This window comes from Xiphophorus maculatus, chromosome 4 (genome assembly GCF_002775205.1).
Source record: "Xiphophorus maculatus strain JP 163 A chromosome 4, X_maculatus-5.0-male, whole genome shotgun sequence".
Taxonomy (NCBI): Eukaryota; Metazoa; Chordata; class Actinopteri; order Cyprinodontiformes; family Poeciliidae; genus Xiphophorus; species Xiphophorus maculatus.
Genome location: NC_036446.1, coordinates 16,590,540 through 16,609,765, shown reverse-complemented (window position 1 = coordinate 16,609,765; position 19,226 = coordinate 16,590,540). Strand labels below are relative to the sequence as shown.

Sequence of the window (19,226 nt, the reverse complement as noted above, 5' to 3'; positions counted from 1 at the left end):
CGTAGTTACTGTGTAAGGTTGCAGGACAAACATTAATGCCTGGTTAAAATCTCCTACAACCTTTTTAATATAATATGTTTTGGTCTGATGAAGTTAAACAATAAGTTCTGGGTGTAATTTAAAGAGACATGCTTGGCCTTCAAACAGCGTAACACAGTGTTGGCAGCATCATGCTTTGGGATTACTTTGGGTTTAAATGAAAATGTGTTTTGGTTTTTTCTACGTGGATAAAGATGAAGAATAATTTTGCGTTTTGTCAAAGTTCACATCCAAACCAATAAAGGCAAAACTTCTTTAGAAGAAAATTAAAGTTTTGGATTAGTTTACATAAATGCAGTGCGAGACTTTTGGAAATCTTTTTCTTTTTTTTCCTAGCTGAGCAACAGTATTTTTCCTGCAAAGAGATGTCCCTGCAGATATTTTTCTATACACACACACACACACCATGTTTTCCCAGCCTCCCCCAACTCAAACCTTCCCAAATGTTTCAGGAATTCAGATGAGCGACCTTAGTCTGGAAAATAACCTTGGTTCTTTAATCATTAACTGCAGTTTTCATGCTGACAGCCTAGAAACTGGGCCGCTGTTACAGTTCTTTGTTTCTGTTGATCTCAAAATAAACTTCATCTCATTTGTCTCTGCTTAGTTCCTTCATCAGGGCTCTGTTCCCTGAAAACCTCAATGCTGAGAAGAAAGGCCGGCCGACTACAGCAGGCAGCAAAATAAAGGTATCTGCTTCAAAGACATGTGTGTATCGTGTAGGCCGGTCGCAAACAATAAATCAATTAATCACATCAACCTCATTTTAATTATCGTCTCTTCCGGCCTTTTTCTCTTTCTGTTAATGACACTGAATGAAAAAAGGCTCAACTCCGGTGCTCTCCACTGACTCCTCCCTTCCTCATTTACTTAGTGTAAAGCCCAGCGCACATTATACGGTCTTAGAGCTGTCGGCCGATTGTCGGCCCATTTTCAAAACCTGACAGACCAAACATTAGCCGACAGAAATCCTAGCTATAAAGGTTCGATCGGGGTCTTTCCTGCCGTGTGGTGTCCAACAATGGGCACAAAATAATGGCTACAAGTCCAGTGAACTAATTTTAAAACCAGGCTTTAATCAATGCTTTACTACAATCTACCTGCAATGCATGTGGCTAGTGTCAGCGTAAAGTCCTGACTGAATAAAAATCATTATAACCTATTTACGTCACATTAACGAAGAACAGCTGAAAAGTTACCGGGTTTATCAACTGCGGTAGCAATTTCGCTCCAACTCCTCCTCTTGTCATTTCTATATTCTTTGCATGTTGAATAAACATTAATGTTGTTTCCACATATTATCTCCGATGTCCGCTGGACTTCGGGTTGCGCCGTGTCAGCTGTTTGGGATTCCTCTCTGTAATTTCCCCTCAGAAAACACGGAGGAGAATCCACGCTTTCTGATTGGCTACCTGTCACATTCAACAGGTGGAGTTAACGATCCCAGTCTCTCTGATTTCTAAATCAGGGAAAACCCCTGATCTACCGTAACACACCACACACTACAGGATGATCTATTATGAAATTGTAAGCCACACTCTTAGAACACCCAATGTTCTAAGATTGTCATAAGGGGAAAATCGGGCCAAAAAATCGTGTAGTGTGAATTATTGCATCAGGTAGTCGATGTGCCCATTTTCTCTATTTAAATCTAATTATTACTGAAAGGCAACATAATATACAGACTTCATAATCTACACTCTTTTGGTTGAATGCAGTATTTATTTCCACTTTGGCTTTATGTTTAGTTTTTAATTCAAGTAAATTTTTTGTTAATGGAGACTGAGAATATATTTTATTACTGTTTTTGTTTGTTTTGTTTATCAGTACCAGTGTTAAGTGTTCTTTTGAAAATCGCATGCATTATTACGTCATTTCCATTAAATCGGTGTAAAAAGGTCTTATCGTTTATCACAAAAAATTTTGAGACAATTAATCGCTCAGCAAAATTTGTTATGGTGACAGGCCTAGTATCGTCTCATAATCAGGGCTGATGTGGGAAAGAGCTTTGCGTTGAAGTTTGTGTTCCTGAGCAAATAGTTTGCATTACTGTTGAAGGTTTTAATCATTTTAACATCTTTGGCCTCCTGTTTTTTTATGCTTGTTCTGATTCCTCTCTCTAGAAACAAGCCAATGACCTGGTTAGCACACTAATGAAATGCACGCCACACTACATTCGCTGCATCAAACCGAATGAGACCAAGAAGTCAAAAGACTGGGAAGAATCACGGTGAGTCGTGGCAGAACCGTCTTCTCCCAGAGCAGAGACAGAAACCAGCACGTTTATTCAACAAAATAATATCTAAAATATCCAGAATAACTCTCATAATGTTAGCAAGACAGACTTGATTGTGATTGATTCCCAGAGAAGCTATGTAGCCACAATTTGAACAATTTACAAAAGTGAAGATTGGTCTTCAAGCTTTCATCTTGGAGGGAAAATGTTGTGACTTTTTTCTGCGTAATGACCAGAGATGAGTAGAGTATCCAAAAATTATACTCAAGTAAGAGTAGCTCTACTTCAGCATATTTTTACTCATGTAAAATTTAAAAATAGCCATTAAGGAAATGAATCAAATAAGAGTAAAAAAGTATTCGGCAAAAAGGCTGTTGAGTAAAATCAATCATTTAGTATTTGAAAATTGCATCATCAGACGAACCAAAAAATAAAATTGCCTGGATACTTTGGTGTTTTTAAGAACCAAAATGAAAATTAATATATATAAATAACTTAATTAAAAAAATAGGAAAACCAGGGTAAAGTTTCCAGATCATTTATTTTGACGTAAAATGTATGAAACTTTAACAAAAACAGCAGGTGTGTCGATGTGTCTGGTGAATGTTTGGTTAAAACAAACTTGTTCTTCATTCAGTGAAGTTACTCACATAAATTTTACTCAAGTAAGAGCATCAATACTTCATGATAAAATAACTCAAATGAAAGTAAAAAGTACAGCGTAGTAAAAATTATAATAAAAGTATCCCCCCCTCCAAAAAACTCAGGTAAATGTAACTAGTTATGAGCCAGAAGTTTGTTACGGGATAATGCAAGCTGCCTCTTTTGTTCTCTCCTGGTAAAACTGTGTCTATTTGAGCTAACTTCTGGTTCATTGTGTAAAAAAAAAACAAAAAACATTGTTCAGTTCAAAGTCTTGTGAGTTGGCTCCACTCTTCCACAAAACGCCTGATGATGATAAAGGACGGAAATGTGATGCATTAATGCTTTGAATCCGCTTCTGAATTTTAGTTAAAAACAAACAAACTACTTTGTACTGAAACCTTTCCTCCTGAACCTCTTTCTGTTTTTTTTTTTTTGTTTTTTTTTTGGTGTTTATTTGAAGAAACCCCTTCTTCTTCTTCTTCTTTGTGCTTTTGTTCATGAGCTTCCCGCTCCTTTCCTTCCCCCCACGCAGGCTTTGGGGACTTCTTGTTCCCACACAGAGTGATGCTGCATTGTTCAGGGCTTATGATGACCTTCCTGTTGGGAGCGCGGCGCAATGTGGCTCATTAATTAGCACCGGAATCGCCGTTTTTCACAGGAAGCCTGACTGTACAGAACCAAATGGTGCTTAAGCTCTTTGTTTTTAGAGGAAAAAAAATGTAAGACCTGCTATTTTGCATAGAATGACCCGCAATCACCGCTTTCCCCCGGGGGGGGGGGGGGGAGGATGGAGAGCTTCATGAGCCTCGGAAAGACGTTTGAAACAATGTGGTGGCTGATGGCTGTAAGACGGTAAAACATGAAGGGAGGATGATTGAGGATGTGACAAAAGGAAGCACACGAGTTCACTTGATGACGATGATGATGTTGTTGTGTCTCCAGAGTGAAGCATCAGGTGGAGTATCTGGGTCTGAAGGAAAACATCAGGGTGAGGCGCGCTGGCTACGCCTACCGCAGAGTCTTCCGGAAGTTCCTCAACAGGTGTCGCACCGCGAACTCATCAGACTTTCATTAATAACGGCTTTAATTTTTGCTTTTGCACTTAATTTCTGGTTTGATTCAGTCACATGTCTGGTGCTGATAGACGTGTCGGTACGTTGTGATCTTCAGGTACGCCATCCTGACCAAAGAGTCATGGCCGACGTGGCGAGGAGACGAGAAACAAGGCGTCCTTCATCTCCTGCGCTCCGTCAACATGGATCAAGATCAGTTCCAGCTCGGAAAAACCAAGGTCTTCATTAAAGCCCCGGAGTCTGTGAGTTTTACATCCGTCACGTCTTTGTTCTTGAACATGTTTGCATTTTGTCACGAAAGGAAACTTTATTTTTAGTTTACATCTCTGAATCAGAAAGAAAATACAACACGAATGGTTTTAATTATTATTTTTAAATAAATGCAAAAAAACAAAAATAAAATTGAGGTGTGCATTTGATTTTAGCTTGCACCCAATACTTTGCTTTTCTTCCTTTAGGATTTATATCACAGGTGTCAAACTCAAGGCCTGGGGGCCAAATCTGGTCCGTCGTAGCTTTTTATTTGGCCCTCTAGACTCCAACTTACATCAATGAGTCCCTCCAGTTTTTCACGAATCTGCAAATTTCACACAAAACCAATAAGTCTCCACATTTCAAATTTTCACAAAATTGGTCAAAAACATTGAGCTTAATTGACTGCTGCCTCAGTCTTACTTTAACATGATGCCATGTTATAGTCCGCAATAAAAAGTCACATTTAACATCACACATTAGTGCAAGTATTGTAAAAATTCCTTATAAACATTTCTAAAATGGCAGCACAAAATCTCTGATTTTGATTGCAAAAAAACACTAAAACAATCACAAAATCCTGGAGGAACAGCTAATTATTGATACTTTAACAATTTAATTAGTTTTAGTAATATATCCTGGCACAACCGGCCCTTTAAGAACATTCATATTTTTGATACAGCTGAAATGAAAATTAATTTTTTCATCCCTGATTTATATCATTTAGTATTTTGAGTTATGTCTCTGCCAGCTTTGCCAATTAGCTCAAGCTCAATCAGACTGGATTAATTCTCAACATTAATTATTCAGTCAGGCCAGAGAGTCTTAACTGGATTTAGAAAAGTCACTCAAAGAAATCCCCAAAAAATGATGCTACTATTGTAATTCTTTAGGCCCAGACAAGAAAGTTGAACTCTGGTTGACCAAAGCTCCTTTTCCAACGAGTTTGAGATACTTTTTTACAACAAAACTCTGCTTTCAACTTCTCCAGGACTTTATCCCCGACCTGTCTCCTTTCTCTGCTGTTTATCCACTGATATTCTCCAACAAAACACTGAGTTCTTCACAGAACAACCGGATTTATAAAAACATTAAATTGAAAATGGCTTTACTTATGAAATTTGTGATTTCTCAAAGCAACTGGTTCTACTGGACCTTTTGGAGGGCTTCAGAGGAGAGGGGGACAATGCAAATAACACTTTTAATTGTAGAAAATCTTAAGCAATGCTTCATTTTCAGAATTTTGCACTACTAGGTTTTGCTCAACCACATATAATCCAAATAAAATACGTTGAAGGCTGAAAAGACACAAAATCTTACCAAGTATTTTTGATCTAGTTTCTAGTGAAAATATTTTAGTACACTTGAAATAAGATAAAACTAACAGATATAGGAGCTCGTTGTAAGTAAATAATTTCTTAATAGTTAGGAAAAAGAAATAGTTCCACTGGCAGATTATTTCACTTATGACTAATTATTTACTTAGAACAAGCTCCTTTATCTTAATAAAAGTATATGTAAGCTAATTTTGTCTATTTACACCAGAAACTAAACCAGTAAGATTTTCTGTTCTTGCAGTGTGTCGGCCTTCTTGTCAGCAGGGGAAAAAACTAAACCCAATATTTTTACTCTAAACACCATAAAAGGCAACAGAGTCCCAAATCACGCTCGAGTCCTTGTCATAGGGGAGGAGATTGAACCTGACCTCTCGTTACACGTCAGCGGTGAGTCAACACGACTCTGAAACTAAAAACACAAGCTCAGACTGTCTGTTTTTTGGAGTTGGGGGGGAGAGTTGATTGAGGCTTGTCCTTTCCTACTGTAACTACTTTGACTTTTGTGAAAGCAACGTGTGTGTGTGTGTGTGTGTGTGTGTGTGTGTGTGTGTGTGTGTGTGTGTGTGTGTGTGTGTGTGTGTGTGTGTGTGTGTGTGTGTGTGTGTGTGTGTGTGTGTGTGTGTACAGCCTGCTTATTAACAGCTACACACATCAAGCAGCAGCGAGCGTTCACACGCACACACCCACAGATGTATTTTTAGAAACTCACTCAGACAGACAGTTTTGTTCAGGCCTGGTAGTTAACCCTGAATGCCTTTACTCATGTACTGCAGCCCCCCTGGCCCTCTGGCTAATGAAAGGTAAATATCACGCAGGGCAGATGGCTGAAATGAGCTGACAGGCTTGTGAAAACAAGCCGCTGTGAGATAAGACGCTGACCCTTGTTAATTAGCTGTATGAGCCAAGATGTCATGAAAGAGAAAGTTGTGAGACACCAGGTGTTGTAGGAGTTTCTCTGCCAAACCCAGTCCTTGTTTTCAATATTGACGTCTTGCCCGTACGTAGCATCCCGCTGTTTGTACCTGGATTGACCCATTCAGCCGCTGAAGCATCAGTGATCACACAGCGTCACAGGCTGTGACTCAGGGCGTTTTTCTGCTGACTGTTGTTTCTCTGTGGTTTCAGTTTGATGTGCAGTATTGTGCTCCGGCCTCGCTGCGGCCTGCGGTCGGGCCGTGCTGATGCCAGGGCTGTTGCAACGCCTGACAGGATGTTTAGTCTGGCACATGGAGAGGGCAGAGAGGGTGATTGCGTGTTAAGAGGTGCAGCAGGAAATGACATAAACGGGGCAAGAAGCCCGGTGGTCTCAGAGCGAACCGATAAGCGTATTAATCTCTCTGAGTAAATGGATCTGAAACCTGATGGGAACGAAGTGAATGCTGGTCGTCCACACAGTCACACTTTGTTTTACTGTAAAATGCACGTTGTGTCCGTTCATGCACACGTTCATCTTTAAAACAGTATGTAGACAAGATTCAATCGTTTCCCAAACTCAATCACCTGTTATAAAAATCTAAATACTAGAAATTAAATCAGATTAAACATTTTAATCTTAATTGTTGTCTACACAGCTGCATTTTAATGAATTCATTGTGGGGTTTTTTTCCAGAAACGCAGTTCAAAAAGCAAAACTTTAAATTATACAGTCTCATTACACATATTTAATCATCTCAATTTGATAAATATAAATCCACCTAATCAAAACCCAAAATTTAGTTTCTCTGAAAGTTACATTTTTTTATTTTAAAAAAAATGTAAAAAAGTTTTTTAACAAAGAAATTTGAGTGCTCAATATTAGTGAAAAGTTTAGTGGAAGAAAAAAGTGTGGTAGTCCATTCAACGGTGAGATTCTCACATCAATGGAAAGTTTGATGGGAGAAAAAACATGATGGGACTGTAATTTTTAGGTGGCTTAGAAAACATTTTCTTAAATTTGGCTTCATGTAATACTCAAATTTTCTGAGAAAATTAGAGGTGAGACATAATCATTAAAATTATTAGCAATAAACTTTTGAAATGTATGTCTGTGAGGAACTAATCTACATAACATGATTTTCACTTTCTCAATTTAATTACTAACATTTTTATCTGGACATTTCATCTAGTAGCAGTAAGGAAGTTTAGCGACTTTATCATTTAGAGAAAAAATATTTAAACTTGGAGCAGAAAAGGAGAAAATCAAATCCAACTCAAATGATGTTGATCCTGTTTTTTTTTCTGAAAAAGCTACTCAGATTTTACTGACTTAAATTACGTTAACAACAGGAAAACAATAATCTAAGATGATTGCAGCCTCTCTATCCAGTAGTTAAAAGTTTTTATTCTCACTCAGAAACAATCAAATCACCGTTATCACTGAAGTCAGGCTGGTTTTCAGCTACACCTGAGGTTCAGTCTGTGTATTTAGGCATGTCTGGTGTGTTATTCTCCCTCCTTATTTTTCCTCATAGCTCTTCCTCCTGGAAGAGACAAGAGAGCGCAAGTTTGACGGCTACGCTCGCGCCATCCAGAAGGCCTGGAGGAAATACATGGCCCGCAAGAAATACGTCCAGATGAGGGAGGAAGGTGAGCAGAGGGGCCTGTTTCTGCGTCACATCGATTGGTTGCTCAAGTCTTCAGCTCCCACACGGCTTTCTGATTATTTTTTATTTTTTATTTTTTCCAGCTTCTGATCTGCTGTTGAACCGGAAAGACAGGCGGCGGCATAGCGTGAACCGAAACTTCATCGGAGACTACCTGGGGATGGACGACAGACCGGAGCTGCGGCAGTTTCTGGCCAAAAGAGAAAAGATCGACTTCGCTGACAAAGTCACAAAATACGACCGACGGTTCAAGGTTTGTTTTCCTCTCTCTGGATTCTTTCTAGCTACTAAAACAATGCTCCAACTGTTTTTGTTTTGTTTGTTTTTTTGTTTGTAGGGAATTAAGAGAGACTTGATTTTGACCCCTAAAAGTGTGTATCTGATTGGAAGAGAGAAGGTGAAGCAGGGGCCGGAGAAAGGTCAGGTGACCGAGGTGTTGAAGAGGAAGATCGACTTGGAGAAAATCCTGGCATTGTCTCTCAGGTAGAAAACACTTTTAAGTCTCCCTGAAAGCTTTTCCAAAGCACAAATTTCTGTAGATTAATTGGAGGATTTTATGTGACGCATGAACAAATGTCAGCACCGTTTTGTGACTCTAATTAAAATCCACCTGGTTGAACTGGGTTTTAATGAGAGATCCAGAGAACCATTTTCTAACTATGCAACACTTTCGTGTCTTAGAAAATCCCAGTAAAATACATTGATCCACCTCACAATATTAAACTGGAGGTGAAAGGTTTGAGGTTTCTGAAGGTTTGTTAATCTGTAACATGGCGGTCAACCATTAAAACTGTGAAGGTTTCTTGGAGTAACAAATGATTCACTCTTCTTTTAAAACAATCCTCCCCTAAAAATCATGGATTTTCAGTCTTTTACCAAAAATTTTATTCAAAAACTTGACAGATGATGGTACTGCATGAAACATCTTACATACCTGATCTGACTGTCTTTATTGGATTCCACACATCAATGGCCAACATGTTGGCTAGTTTTTTAGCATCTTGATGAATTTGTTGTGAATTTGTGCTTTAAAAATTCAATTCAATTCAATTCAATTTCCTTTATTTAACCAAGTAAACCCCATTGAGATCTGGATCTCATTTTCAAGAGGGACCTGGGCAGAAGTCTGCAATACACAGCAACCTGGTTACAAGATAAAACTAATTAATACATATGCACAAGTGTAAAACAATATAAAACAATTTAAAAACAGTGACACTGTTTAATAGAATCTTGTTGCCTGTTTTTAAGAACTGCTCAAAATAAGTCCATTGAAATCAGTTCTAATATCTTGAGCTCAGACTGGAGCTGATTCCAGGCTGAAGGAGCCAAAACACTGAACGCTTGCTTCCCTTTTTCAGTTCGAACACGTGGAACTTGCAAAAGAAAAATGTTATTTGAGCGTAAAGAATGGGAATTAACAGATCTTTGTAAAAGAGAGCTTAAGTATGGTGGAGTCAAGCTGAGTAGAGAATAAATTGAATATGAATAAATTTAAGAAACCAGAACTTGTCTAAAATGAGAAGGGTGACTGAGGGACGACTTAAAGTCTGTAAACTCTACAGTGCAAAATTCAGGGATCTTTTTCAAAGTCCAATTCTAGATCTCCAGTTAAGAAAAAGTTTCTTTGTTCCTGTAAACGTCACATAAAGATCACTGGAAACATGGAGAAGATTTGACGTACTTGGGTGAAGATGTGACTGAAAACAAAACTAAAATGCTTCACAGTCAGAAATGCTTAAATGATCTGGATTTTATCAAATCTGTGAGCAAACTGGAAGAGTTGTGGTCTCTGCATTGTCGATAGAAACGCTGTGAGACGCGGCTCAGAGGCAGAGCTGTTGATTTGAGTTTGTGGCTTTTGACTCTGTGGGGTAACACAGACCAGGTGGTTCAGCGAGGTGTAAAAATCTCCTCCTCATATGTGAGGAACAGACTCTCCTTGTGCTGCTGGGCCACACGGCCGCACTGCCGTGAGGTCCTGAATGTAAAAGTGAAAACTGACTCCACATCCTCACAAAACGAGACAATAGAGGGAGTGATGATACTCTTTCCAAGATGGGTTTTGACTCGGTCACTTTGCTCAAAGCTCGCCATTGTTTCAGCACCCTGCAGGATGACTTCATCATCCTGCATGAGCAAGAGTACGACAGCCTGCTGGAGTGCATTTTCAAGACGGAGTTCATCAGCTTGCTGTCCCGACGGTTCGAGGAGAAAACTCGGAGGAAGCTGCCGCTCAAGTTCAACAACACGTAAGTCCATGCATCCAGAAACGTAAACAGCTAAACCTTCAGATTTACCTCTGCTGCTTGTAAAGGTGAACTATTCTGCTTTATGAACAGGTTAGCTGGGGTCTATACAAAACATGCTTGTCACATTTGATCATTCTTAGATAAAGAGATTTTAGTCTGAGGATGACTTTCAGGATGAGCTGTTTTAGAGCCTCTTGTCTCTTTAAATTCAAATAAACTGTTACTGGCCGTTACTGGTTATTCCCCAACTCAATGTTTACACTAGCAAGTGAAAATGTCTGCAAACACATGTGCGATTATACAACCATGCATCTTTGAGAAGCAGAAGTAGAGCCTCCTGCCCCACCAGCAATAATGCAGCAAGCGGTTTCTGAATTGCAAGTCAACGACAAAACACTTGTCATTTCCATCAGCTATTGTACAGCGCTTACAGCGGTAAAACCAAGCTTTAACGAGGTTGCTAGGTAACGGTGCAGTTTTCCAGACATTAACTTATTGCCAACAAATGGTTAGGGTGGTTTTTTTAGGCACTTGGGCTATTTTTAGAGACAGTTGAGACTCAAATAGAAGTGTAAAAACATGCAAAATGTGAATTTTTTTTATAATATTACCACCATTCTGAGAAAGAAATTAATTAAAGAGATATAAAGCAACACATTGCGTTAAATTTTCAGACTGGAGATGAAGCTAAAGAAGGAGAACTGGGGCTTCATGAGCGGCGGCGGCGGCTCCAGGCAGGTGGTGTTTGTTCAGGGTCAGGGGGATGTGGCCGTGTTGAAGTCCTCAAGCAAATCCCTGCAGGTCAGCATCGGACCGGGCCTTCCCAAGAACACGCGTGAGTACCGGCTGTGAAGCAGAACCACGACATACTCGCACAAAGAACCGCCTGTGATGTGGACCGTTGCTTAAATTGAAAGGGTCAAATCTTTGCAGGTTGCGGTAGCGTCAATATGTTGCATTACGTTTGTGTTTTTGCTAATGAATGCCAGGTCCAACCAGGAAGAGCTTCAGCCAGAGTCGCTCTAACATGTCCAGAAACCACCACGTGCCTTCAAGAGCAGCACCAGGACCCCCAGGTATACCGGTCAGCTTCTCCGCAGCTTCTCTCTTCTTCACATCATCTATAAAATCATCTCCTGCGTTTCCTCCCGGCAGCCGGCCATCAGAACGGCAGCCTGAAGAACACCAACTACATCGCCAACCAGAGGAACTCGCAGCATCACAGCCAGAGGCATCCGCCCTCCACCAACTCCACACGCCCGTTTCTGCCCAGCAACATCAACCAGCCCAGGCAGCGCGACGGCGGCAGCCGGCAGCAGCCGGACCTGGACTGCCTGAGGGTCCCGGACCAGGGCGCTGCAGGGTGAGAGCTCAGCACAAAGCTGCAGCGTCAGAGCGGGATGGGGTTCGCCAAAGAAATGAGACGTGATGGAAATGTGTAACATCCACTGATTAACCACTCATTAATCAGTTAATACATGACAAATGAAGCTAATAGTTCAATTTATTTGATCTAAACACACTGACTTACACATAATGATAATAACTGATAGTCATTTAAAACTCTAGCTGCAATCAAAGAAGTTCAAAACAGTCAAATAAAAATAAATCATTTTTAGATCGAAAAGGTCAAGGTTGAAACTATTCAGCTTATATGTTACAAATATTAGCAGAATACACAAAACCAACAATTAAATCCAGACAAAAGAAGAAAAAAAAAACAGTCAGTAAATCGCCATCATGAAGTTCGGCATCAAATTTCAAATATTTGAGTCCTTCTCTAACTTTCAATCGTTCTGTGTTTTAATTTATTTTTAAGATGTTATGTGATTATTTAGTTTAAGATCTTCTGGCAAAATAATAGTAAAAATTCATTAGCTCCCATTTCTTCCCGTAAAAATGAATATTTTTTATTGAACACAGAATTTTTTGTTTTCTATATTATTTGTGCAGTCCTGAAATTTACTCGCTCAGCAAATTTTAATACTCTCCACTGGCTAAACAAGCAGTGGTGTGGTGGTTTTATCCTACTTGATTTTCTATCCTTATTTTGTAGATTTATAAATAGGTTGGAGATCGATTCTATAGTACGACAGTTTAACATATTAGTTATTTTGTGTCCAGAATACTAATACTTTTTGCCAGTAATGGCCTTTAACCAAACAGATAGTTAGGTCTTTTTATTATTTTATTATTATCTTTTTACTATTGAGTTAAAGTTTTGCATTACAAGACATGCAGCAAATTAGATCAGTAATTCATAAATCAGAAGTCAAAAATGAACAACTCTGCACAGTGGAGTCTAGGTTTCCTTTCAGGAAACTGAAATAAACAAATGTTAAAATTAGAAAAATATCTTCATTCCTTACATGTTTACAAAAAAGCCTGAAACTAAAGACATATTTGTTGTTGATGCTGTTTGTATCGGCCTTTGAAGCTTGTTTAATGTGTGACCAGTAGTTGCCGGTTATGAGTTTGTTTCTTGAATGCAGCTTAAAGGTTTCGGGGAACGCCAGAATTAGATGGTATCGCTCTGAGAGCTGAGAAGAGCGCCATGCCCTGACACTGTAATACTACCTCTGCTGCTGTTTCTCTAATCTGACATAATTTGGCTGATTCGTTCTTTTGTAGCTCTGGAGGCGGACGGCCAACTTCAAACGGAGGAATGTGAGTTGGAGTGTTTGCAGTGGTTCTGGTGGTGGTTCAGGTCGGGAGAAAAAGCTTTCAGCAGCACAACACGCTGATGCTACCTCACAATTTTAGTTAGACCTCCGCTGCTGATGTCCAGTAGGATTCGATGGGATTCCCCTTCATATGTTGGATGTTTAATTGCCCCTATTACGTCTCACACATGCATACTGCAGTATGCATAACCAACATGATCACCACGTAGTGTTTTACTGAGATGTTTTCTGGGTTATTTGTCTCTCGTTTATTCAACGTCGTCTGTATCAGGTTTGGGTTGGTGCTGAGAGAAAAGTTAATGTCTCAGGGTCTGTGCTTCCTTTTTGTTTTCTGCAGTGAAACTGGTTTAGTTTAGTTCTCACTGTGCAGGCAAAGCGACGTCCTGTGCTAGGACTCCATCTTGTGGCATAATCAGTACCAGCAAAAAAATTACAATTCTATAAATACAATATATATAATAATATATATATGACGGACCCCTTTGTCAATTCTATGGCTTTGTATTCAATATATTATTATTAATATATTGAACTTAAACAGCCACAGAATGACATAATGTTAAGCTAAAATGAATAATTTTAGCTTAACAAAAACGAAAAGAGGATTTGTAAAAAAAAAAAAAATTTAAAAAAAGTGGCACATCACAAAACCCCTGAGTATTTTTGCTAAAAATGTTAAAACCGTAGAATTTTAAGGGATCTACTTTCCTTTTACCATATAGATTCCATTTTGAATTGAATTTAGACAATTCCCTTCAAAGGTCTGGGCACCCCTGGTTTATTTATGTTGCTGAGAATATGATCAACAAGTTAAAAGTTGATAAAATCAGATTTCTTTTAACACAGTTAAGGCATATTTTTATTTTTATTACCCCAAAATACAACCCGTGTTAGGGTACTAAACTTTATTATTTATTTTTTTCCAATGCCTGTTGTCATAGTCATCATCATGAAAGCCCAACTAATGGAAACTTTGTAGCTTTATAAATGTTTTATAAATGGTCATATTTAAAAACATTTTTTTTAGAATTAGCAGCCTTTAGCTCACTCCAAAGCATTTTACTTTTCTGCATATAAAGCTATAAATTAACAGAAAGTTGTTTTCATTCATAATGTAAAATAAAATAATAAACAAGCTCTGCTTACTTTATCATGAAGATCCAAAAATTTGCTTGGCACTTTTGGTCTCAGGTGAATTTGGTGCAGCAGGTAAAGCAAAATCCCCCGTTTGACGTTTTTATCAGAAACTAGAAAAGGAAAAAATGTTTGTTGTGGTTTTAATGTGGAATTACATCTGCACAGATATAAACTTGGCAAAACAAAAATCAGAATAAACCTTTTCATCCTATTCAAAACTGAGCCACAGGAAACAAAAGTGTACTTGGAGAAATAATTGTACAGAACTTTATAATTTCTCATAAAATATCTTAACACTAATGATCCTAAAATACCTCACAATACAGATATGAAGGTTTTGTTATGTCTTGCACAGTCCTACAGCTTCAAAAGGGAACAGAGACTAAATTTTAAAAAAAGGTTTTGCTTTATTCCTGTTCCCATTTCTGTTATTGTGAAACAATAAAGCTTAGAAATAAGAGGTGAACTCTCCTGGAATGAAATGTTTAATGAATGCATGTCTTTCTGAGACATTAAGACCAGGGGTGCCCAGATGTTTGCATGCTGCCGTAGTTTGACACATTGAATAAATATGTGCTATCCTGAGTCACTGCAGCGCAGGGGCTTTAAATATTTCATTCAGTGTCCTCCACCAGGCAACTCACCCTGACTCAAGAGCTGGTTTTCTCTTTTTTTGTTTTGTTTTAAATCAGGGCCCACCGACCTTCAGCCCACAGACCTCCACCAGGTGGAGGACGGCCGAAGCCGGTGCCCAAACCCAAACCCCAGGTGCCCCAGTGCAAGGCCCTGTACGCGTACGACGCTCAGGACACGGACGAGCTCAGCTTCAACACCGACGACGTCATCGATATCATCAAAGAGGGTGGGTGTCTCTAAGAATAATGAATAAAAAATGACGCCGTCGTTTCCTCTTTCATTCATTCGTGCCTGACTCTGTTTGAGCAGACGCTTCCGGGTGGTGGACAGGACGACTTCGCGGGAAGCAGGGACTTTTCCCCAACAACTACGTCACCAAGATCTAGTAGCTGCTGGTTGTCAGGGCGACGCAATGCGCCTGTTGCTCCCCCCCCTCCGCCCCGCCATCCCTGGCCTCTGAGGGGGGCGCAGAGCCTGCAGTCGGGGAGAGGAAACACTGTGAGACTCTTCTTCCACTACTGCCTTACAGTCACCGAATGTAACGCTCAGTTACGCCACCAGACCAAACGTCCTGTTGGGCCAAAGATGAGGCTTTTCTCCAAAGACACAAAGACCGCTGGGGTCTGTCCCCTCTGAGTACTGAACAAACTATTTATTGTATTTATGGATCTCTGTATTCCCTTTACTTACCGTGTTATATCTTTATAGAGTGTTTTGAAGCATTCAAATGAAATCGGCTAAATCTCTGGGACCAGGCTGTGATTTATTTTTTACTTTTATTTCCACTATGTTGCTTCTAGATGAAGGTTGAAGGAAACTGAAGTGATTTCAGTTTTAGCAGGAATATTTATTGTGATGCAGACATTTAACAGGCATGTAAAGAATCAAAATGCTGAATGAGGATTTTTAAAAATTGAATGACCAAAGCAGACTCGTTTTTTTTTTGTTTTTTTTTCTGATTCTGAGGGCATTGCAGTGAGGTGGAGTATTAGCTGGTAAACCTCCCTCACTTTTTATTCTGCTTTTGTTCTCTAATGACACCAGTACGTAGCCTGAGCGTGAGGTCTGTGGTGTATTAGCACTTTATTGGGACAGGTACTACCTTGGACACAGATGGCGTCTCACGTTCACGTCACGGCCACAAAGCTTCGTCTGCGAGGGACGGATTGTGACGAGCAAAAGCAATGAAGTTACCTAGTTACTGAAGAAAATCATTTGTTTACATGAAATTAAGACAAACAGGCATTTTCTGGATCTCATTTCTGTATATGTGTTCTAATGCAGGAGCGTACCTGTTGGTGGGCAGAATTTAAAAGGATTTCTTTGTGTTTTTATGCAAAGACTGTATGTTTAGTTTCTCCTTTTTTCCCCGTTTCGAAAAACATAGAGCTGTTTTTATTTCCAGTTCTGCTACTTAGTGTATGGGTTTATGTTTTGTTAAGCTGTTTTTGTAGCTGCTTCTGGTTAATGTTTCTGCACATCTTTTGCGCTGCTGCCGCAGTCCTAACACGCATTCCTTAGTTTTATTTCAATCCTACGACCACATTATGCTGTAGTCAGTGAAACCTGCTGGGACTTTTTCATAAAACTGCATCAATAAACATAGTTTGGTCATAAGATTGGTGAACAGATCCTTTGTGCAATCCACACTAGTAGATGAGTATTTTGATTAAACTTTGTAATACTGCATGAAAAAATGCTTTACTGCTTTTTATCAGATTTCTTTCGTAACTCCTCCAGATTAACATTTATATACAGTATATCAAGCAAAGCCAGGAGTTTCAATAAGTGACGCTTTAGTCGGGTTTTTCAGACATTTAACGCCCCCTGCTGATCATTAAAAAGAATGCAGTTTGGGATAAATTCAATAGTTAAACTAGGACAATTATTTATTTCTGTTGAAATAATAACTACTTGGTCATTGACAACCTTTACAACGAGGTAAATACACAGAAGGTAATTTTTTAAAGAAGAAACATGGTGCTGTTTCAAGTTAAGTGAAACGTGGTAGAGTGTTTAGTGAAGTAGGATATTGGCTGCAACTCTTGGACTCCTGTAAAACACTCCTGAACCAGACAAAACGTCAGACACATCTTACAAGGACTAAAGAGAAAAGTTACCTAGTTACTTTTCTAGGTAACTAGTTACCTAGTTACTTTTACTCACTGGTCCAAAACCCTCTTTCTAGATGAACGTACATCTTTACTTGCCAACCCCCTTTTAAATTTAAGGTAAGCTTCATGTTTCTGCAGGTGCAATGGCCTTTTTTTCTATTAAAATTTTGTTTTACTCTGATATGCAACAAGTTTCCTCACTTTGCCTGGAAAAAACTTTAAGGAATTATTAAAAGGACACAATTCTCATTTGTATTTCTATGTATGCAGTGCAGCAGCACAAAGCTGTAAATTACCCTAATTACTTTGTGTTTTATTTTCAGGGAGCCAAAAGTCCTTGTAATTTTTAAAGTGTGTTTTGTGACTAGATGTGAAGGCTTTCTGGAGACTTTCATTGAATTTGTAAAATTGTTAGGTGCAGGATGTAAAATAAAAAATGTCAGGCCCTAAAAATCCTACAACACCAAATGTACCTATATATATATATATGTATGTATATATATATATATATATATATATTCCCAGACCAAATATATCTATAGATATATTTCATGGACAGTGACGTGCGGCGACGTTCATAGCTGGTGAGGCACTGATTTAATCATAATCATATTTACAAATATAGACCTCCTGCATGTTGTTTACATAAGACAATTTCGCGCTTGCTGAAAACACCTGGGGGGTAAAAAGATTATTCTTTTACATGCCATCAATAGCTGCGCTGCCGCCGTAGAATAATTCCGTTAACTCAATCAAACTTGAACATGTAGATATTATTTTTCATGCTATGCTCCACAGCAAAGGGGGAAACCGTTAAAGTACAACTCAAAACTATAGATATATCGCTGCACTTGACTTTACTGTATTTCTAGCTCGCTGTTACTGCCTCTTACTCTGCAGTTGTGGAGTCACAATGTCTGGGATCATGAGCGCCCCCTGCCATGAGGCAAGAGAACTGCCTCCCTCACCTCGAATCTGATCTCTGCCGTTTCTGATCGCTCCTCAGCACACAAAACACTTTACATTATATAAATAAGCCAAATTATGGAAAATCAGTTCTTGCATTAAATGTTTTTTAGTCATTTTATTGGCAACGTACAGACAGGAGGAACATGCTCTCAGAATGGCAGCCAGTGCAGTTAGGGAGAGGTTGATCAATCCCAGGTGAGGCTGTTTGCTGCTGCCTCACCCGCTGCGCTTCCGAGCATTTGAATGGGAAAATGCGAAAATTCAGCGATTTTGAAGAAAAATTAATCAGAATTTGTTCAGCTAAATGAAATTTCTTGTCCTTCAGTTATTCATCTAGTTTACAGGCAGAGTTCAATGAATTTGAATATCATTTAAAACAGGAATTAAAATTTAAGAAGTGAACTCGTATAAAGATCCATATCACACTGTGATATTTTCAGGCGTTTCCAAATGTCGGTAGATATGGTTTTCAGCTAATGAAAGACCAAAATGTACCTTTAAGAAAACTATAATATTACATGACATTTTTTTTGTCCAAAAGTTTTAAAACATGAATTTCAACCAGTAGAAAAATCTGTGCATGAACCATACCGGATATGCACTCGGTGATTGGATTGGAGTTTGTCACCGTTACCCCCAGTATGCCGCGCTTCAATATGGCCGCTTCTCCGACCAACAGTAAGCTGTGGCAGGATGTTAAGTAAATGTTATATGTAGCGCCCGCAGCTTTGACCTGAACAAATAAAAAAATGGTGTTTAATGACGGAAAGTAAAGCTTTAAATTATGTTCATGCGCAATGTTTATGGTCGTCGCCATATTGGAATCCCAACTTAACTGGAACACAGCTCTGACGTCATACCCAACTGCGAGTTCCCACTTCCGAGTTGAGTTCTCTTAATGATTGCGACAGCCATATTATGGGCAAAATAGAATATTTCTGTATCTAAATATACAGAATCGATCATATGCAATATTAAAACCTCTGAAAAATATCACAATTTGTTTTTGATTTAAATGCTCAAACACATTTGAATGATAATCTAGTTTGAGATTTTTATTTTGTATGATTTGCTTTGTGTGTTTCAGCTACAGTGTTTTTTTGTTTTTTTTTCAAAAATAACACATATTAATATATATGTATTTTAATAAATATTAAGATGCATGAAAATGGAAAGCATTACACTCATGATCTGGGGAGAGAGAAGAGAAACAAAGATTGTTTTCTGTCCCTCAAATTCGTCACTTACTTAAAAAACACCTCCATCAAAA

At 38.8% G+C, this 19,226-nt stretch overlaps 1 protein-coding gene across 2 annotated transcripts in view; it reads left to right on the top strand.

Moving 5' to 3' along the window:
- Window positions 1-16,490, top strand: part of myo1e (myosin IE) — a 52,968-nt gene extending 36,478 nt beyond the window's left edge. Inside the window, exons 16-29 of one of the 2 annotated variants that reach the window (XM_014474642.2) lie at window positions 647-728; window positions 2,163-2,269; window positions 3,863-3,961; window positions 4,091-4,235; window positions 8,033-8,147; window positions 8,248-8,417; window positions 8,502-8,647; window positions 10,270-10,416; window positions 11,091-11,251; window positions 11,406-11,492; window positions 11,572-11,779; window positions 13,048-13,083; window positions 14,930-15,099; window positions 15,183-16,490. In XM_014474642.2, the coding sequence (XP_014330128.2) occupies window positions 647-728; window positions 2,163-2,269; window positions 3,863-3,961; window positions 4,091-4,235; window positions 8,033-8,147; window positions 8,248-8,417; window positions 8,502-8,647; window positions 10,270-10,416; window positions 11,091-11,251; window positions 11,406-11,492; window positions 11,572-11,779; window positions 13,048-13,083; window positions 14,930-15,099; window positions 15,183-15,259 (1,750 nt within the window). In that variant the 3' untranslated portion in view covers window positions 15,260-16,490. The remainder of the gene's footprint in view (window positions 1-646; window positions 729-2,162; window positions 2,270-3,862; window positions 3,962-4,090; window positions 4,236-8,032; window positions 8,148-8,247; window positions 8,418-8,501; window positions 8,648-10,269; window positions 10,417-11,090; window positions 11,252-11,405; window positions 11,493-11,571; window positions 11,780-13,047; window positions 13,084-14,929; window positions 15,100-15,182) is intronic. The other variant, XM_023332458.1, reaches the window with a different exon arrangement.
- Window positions 16,491-19,226: the final 2,736 nt, after the last annotated feature.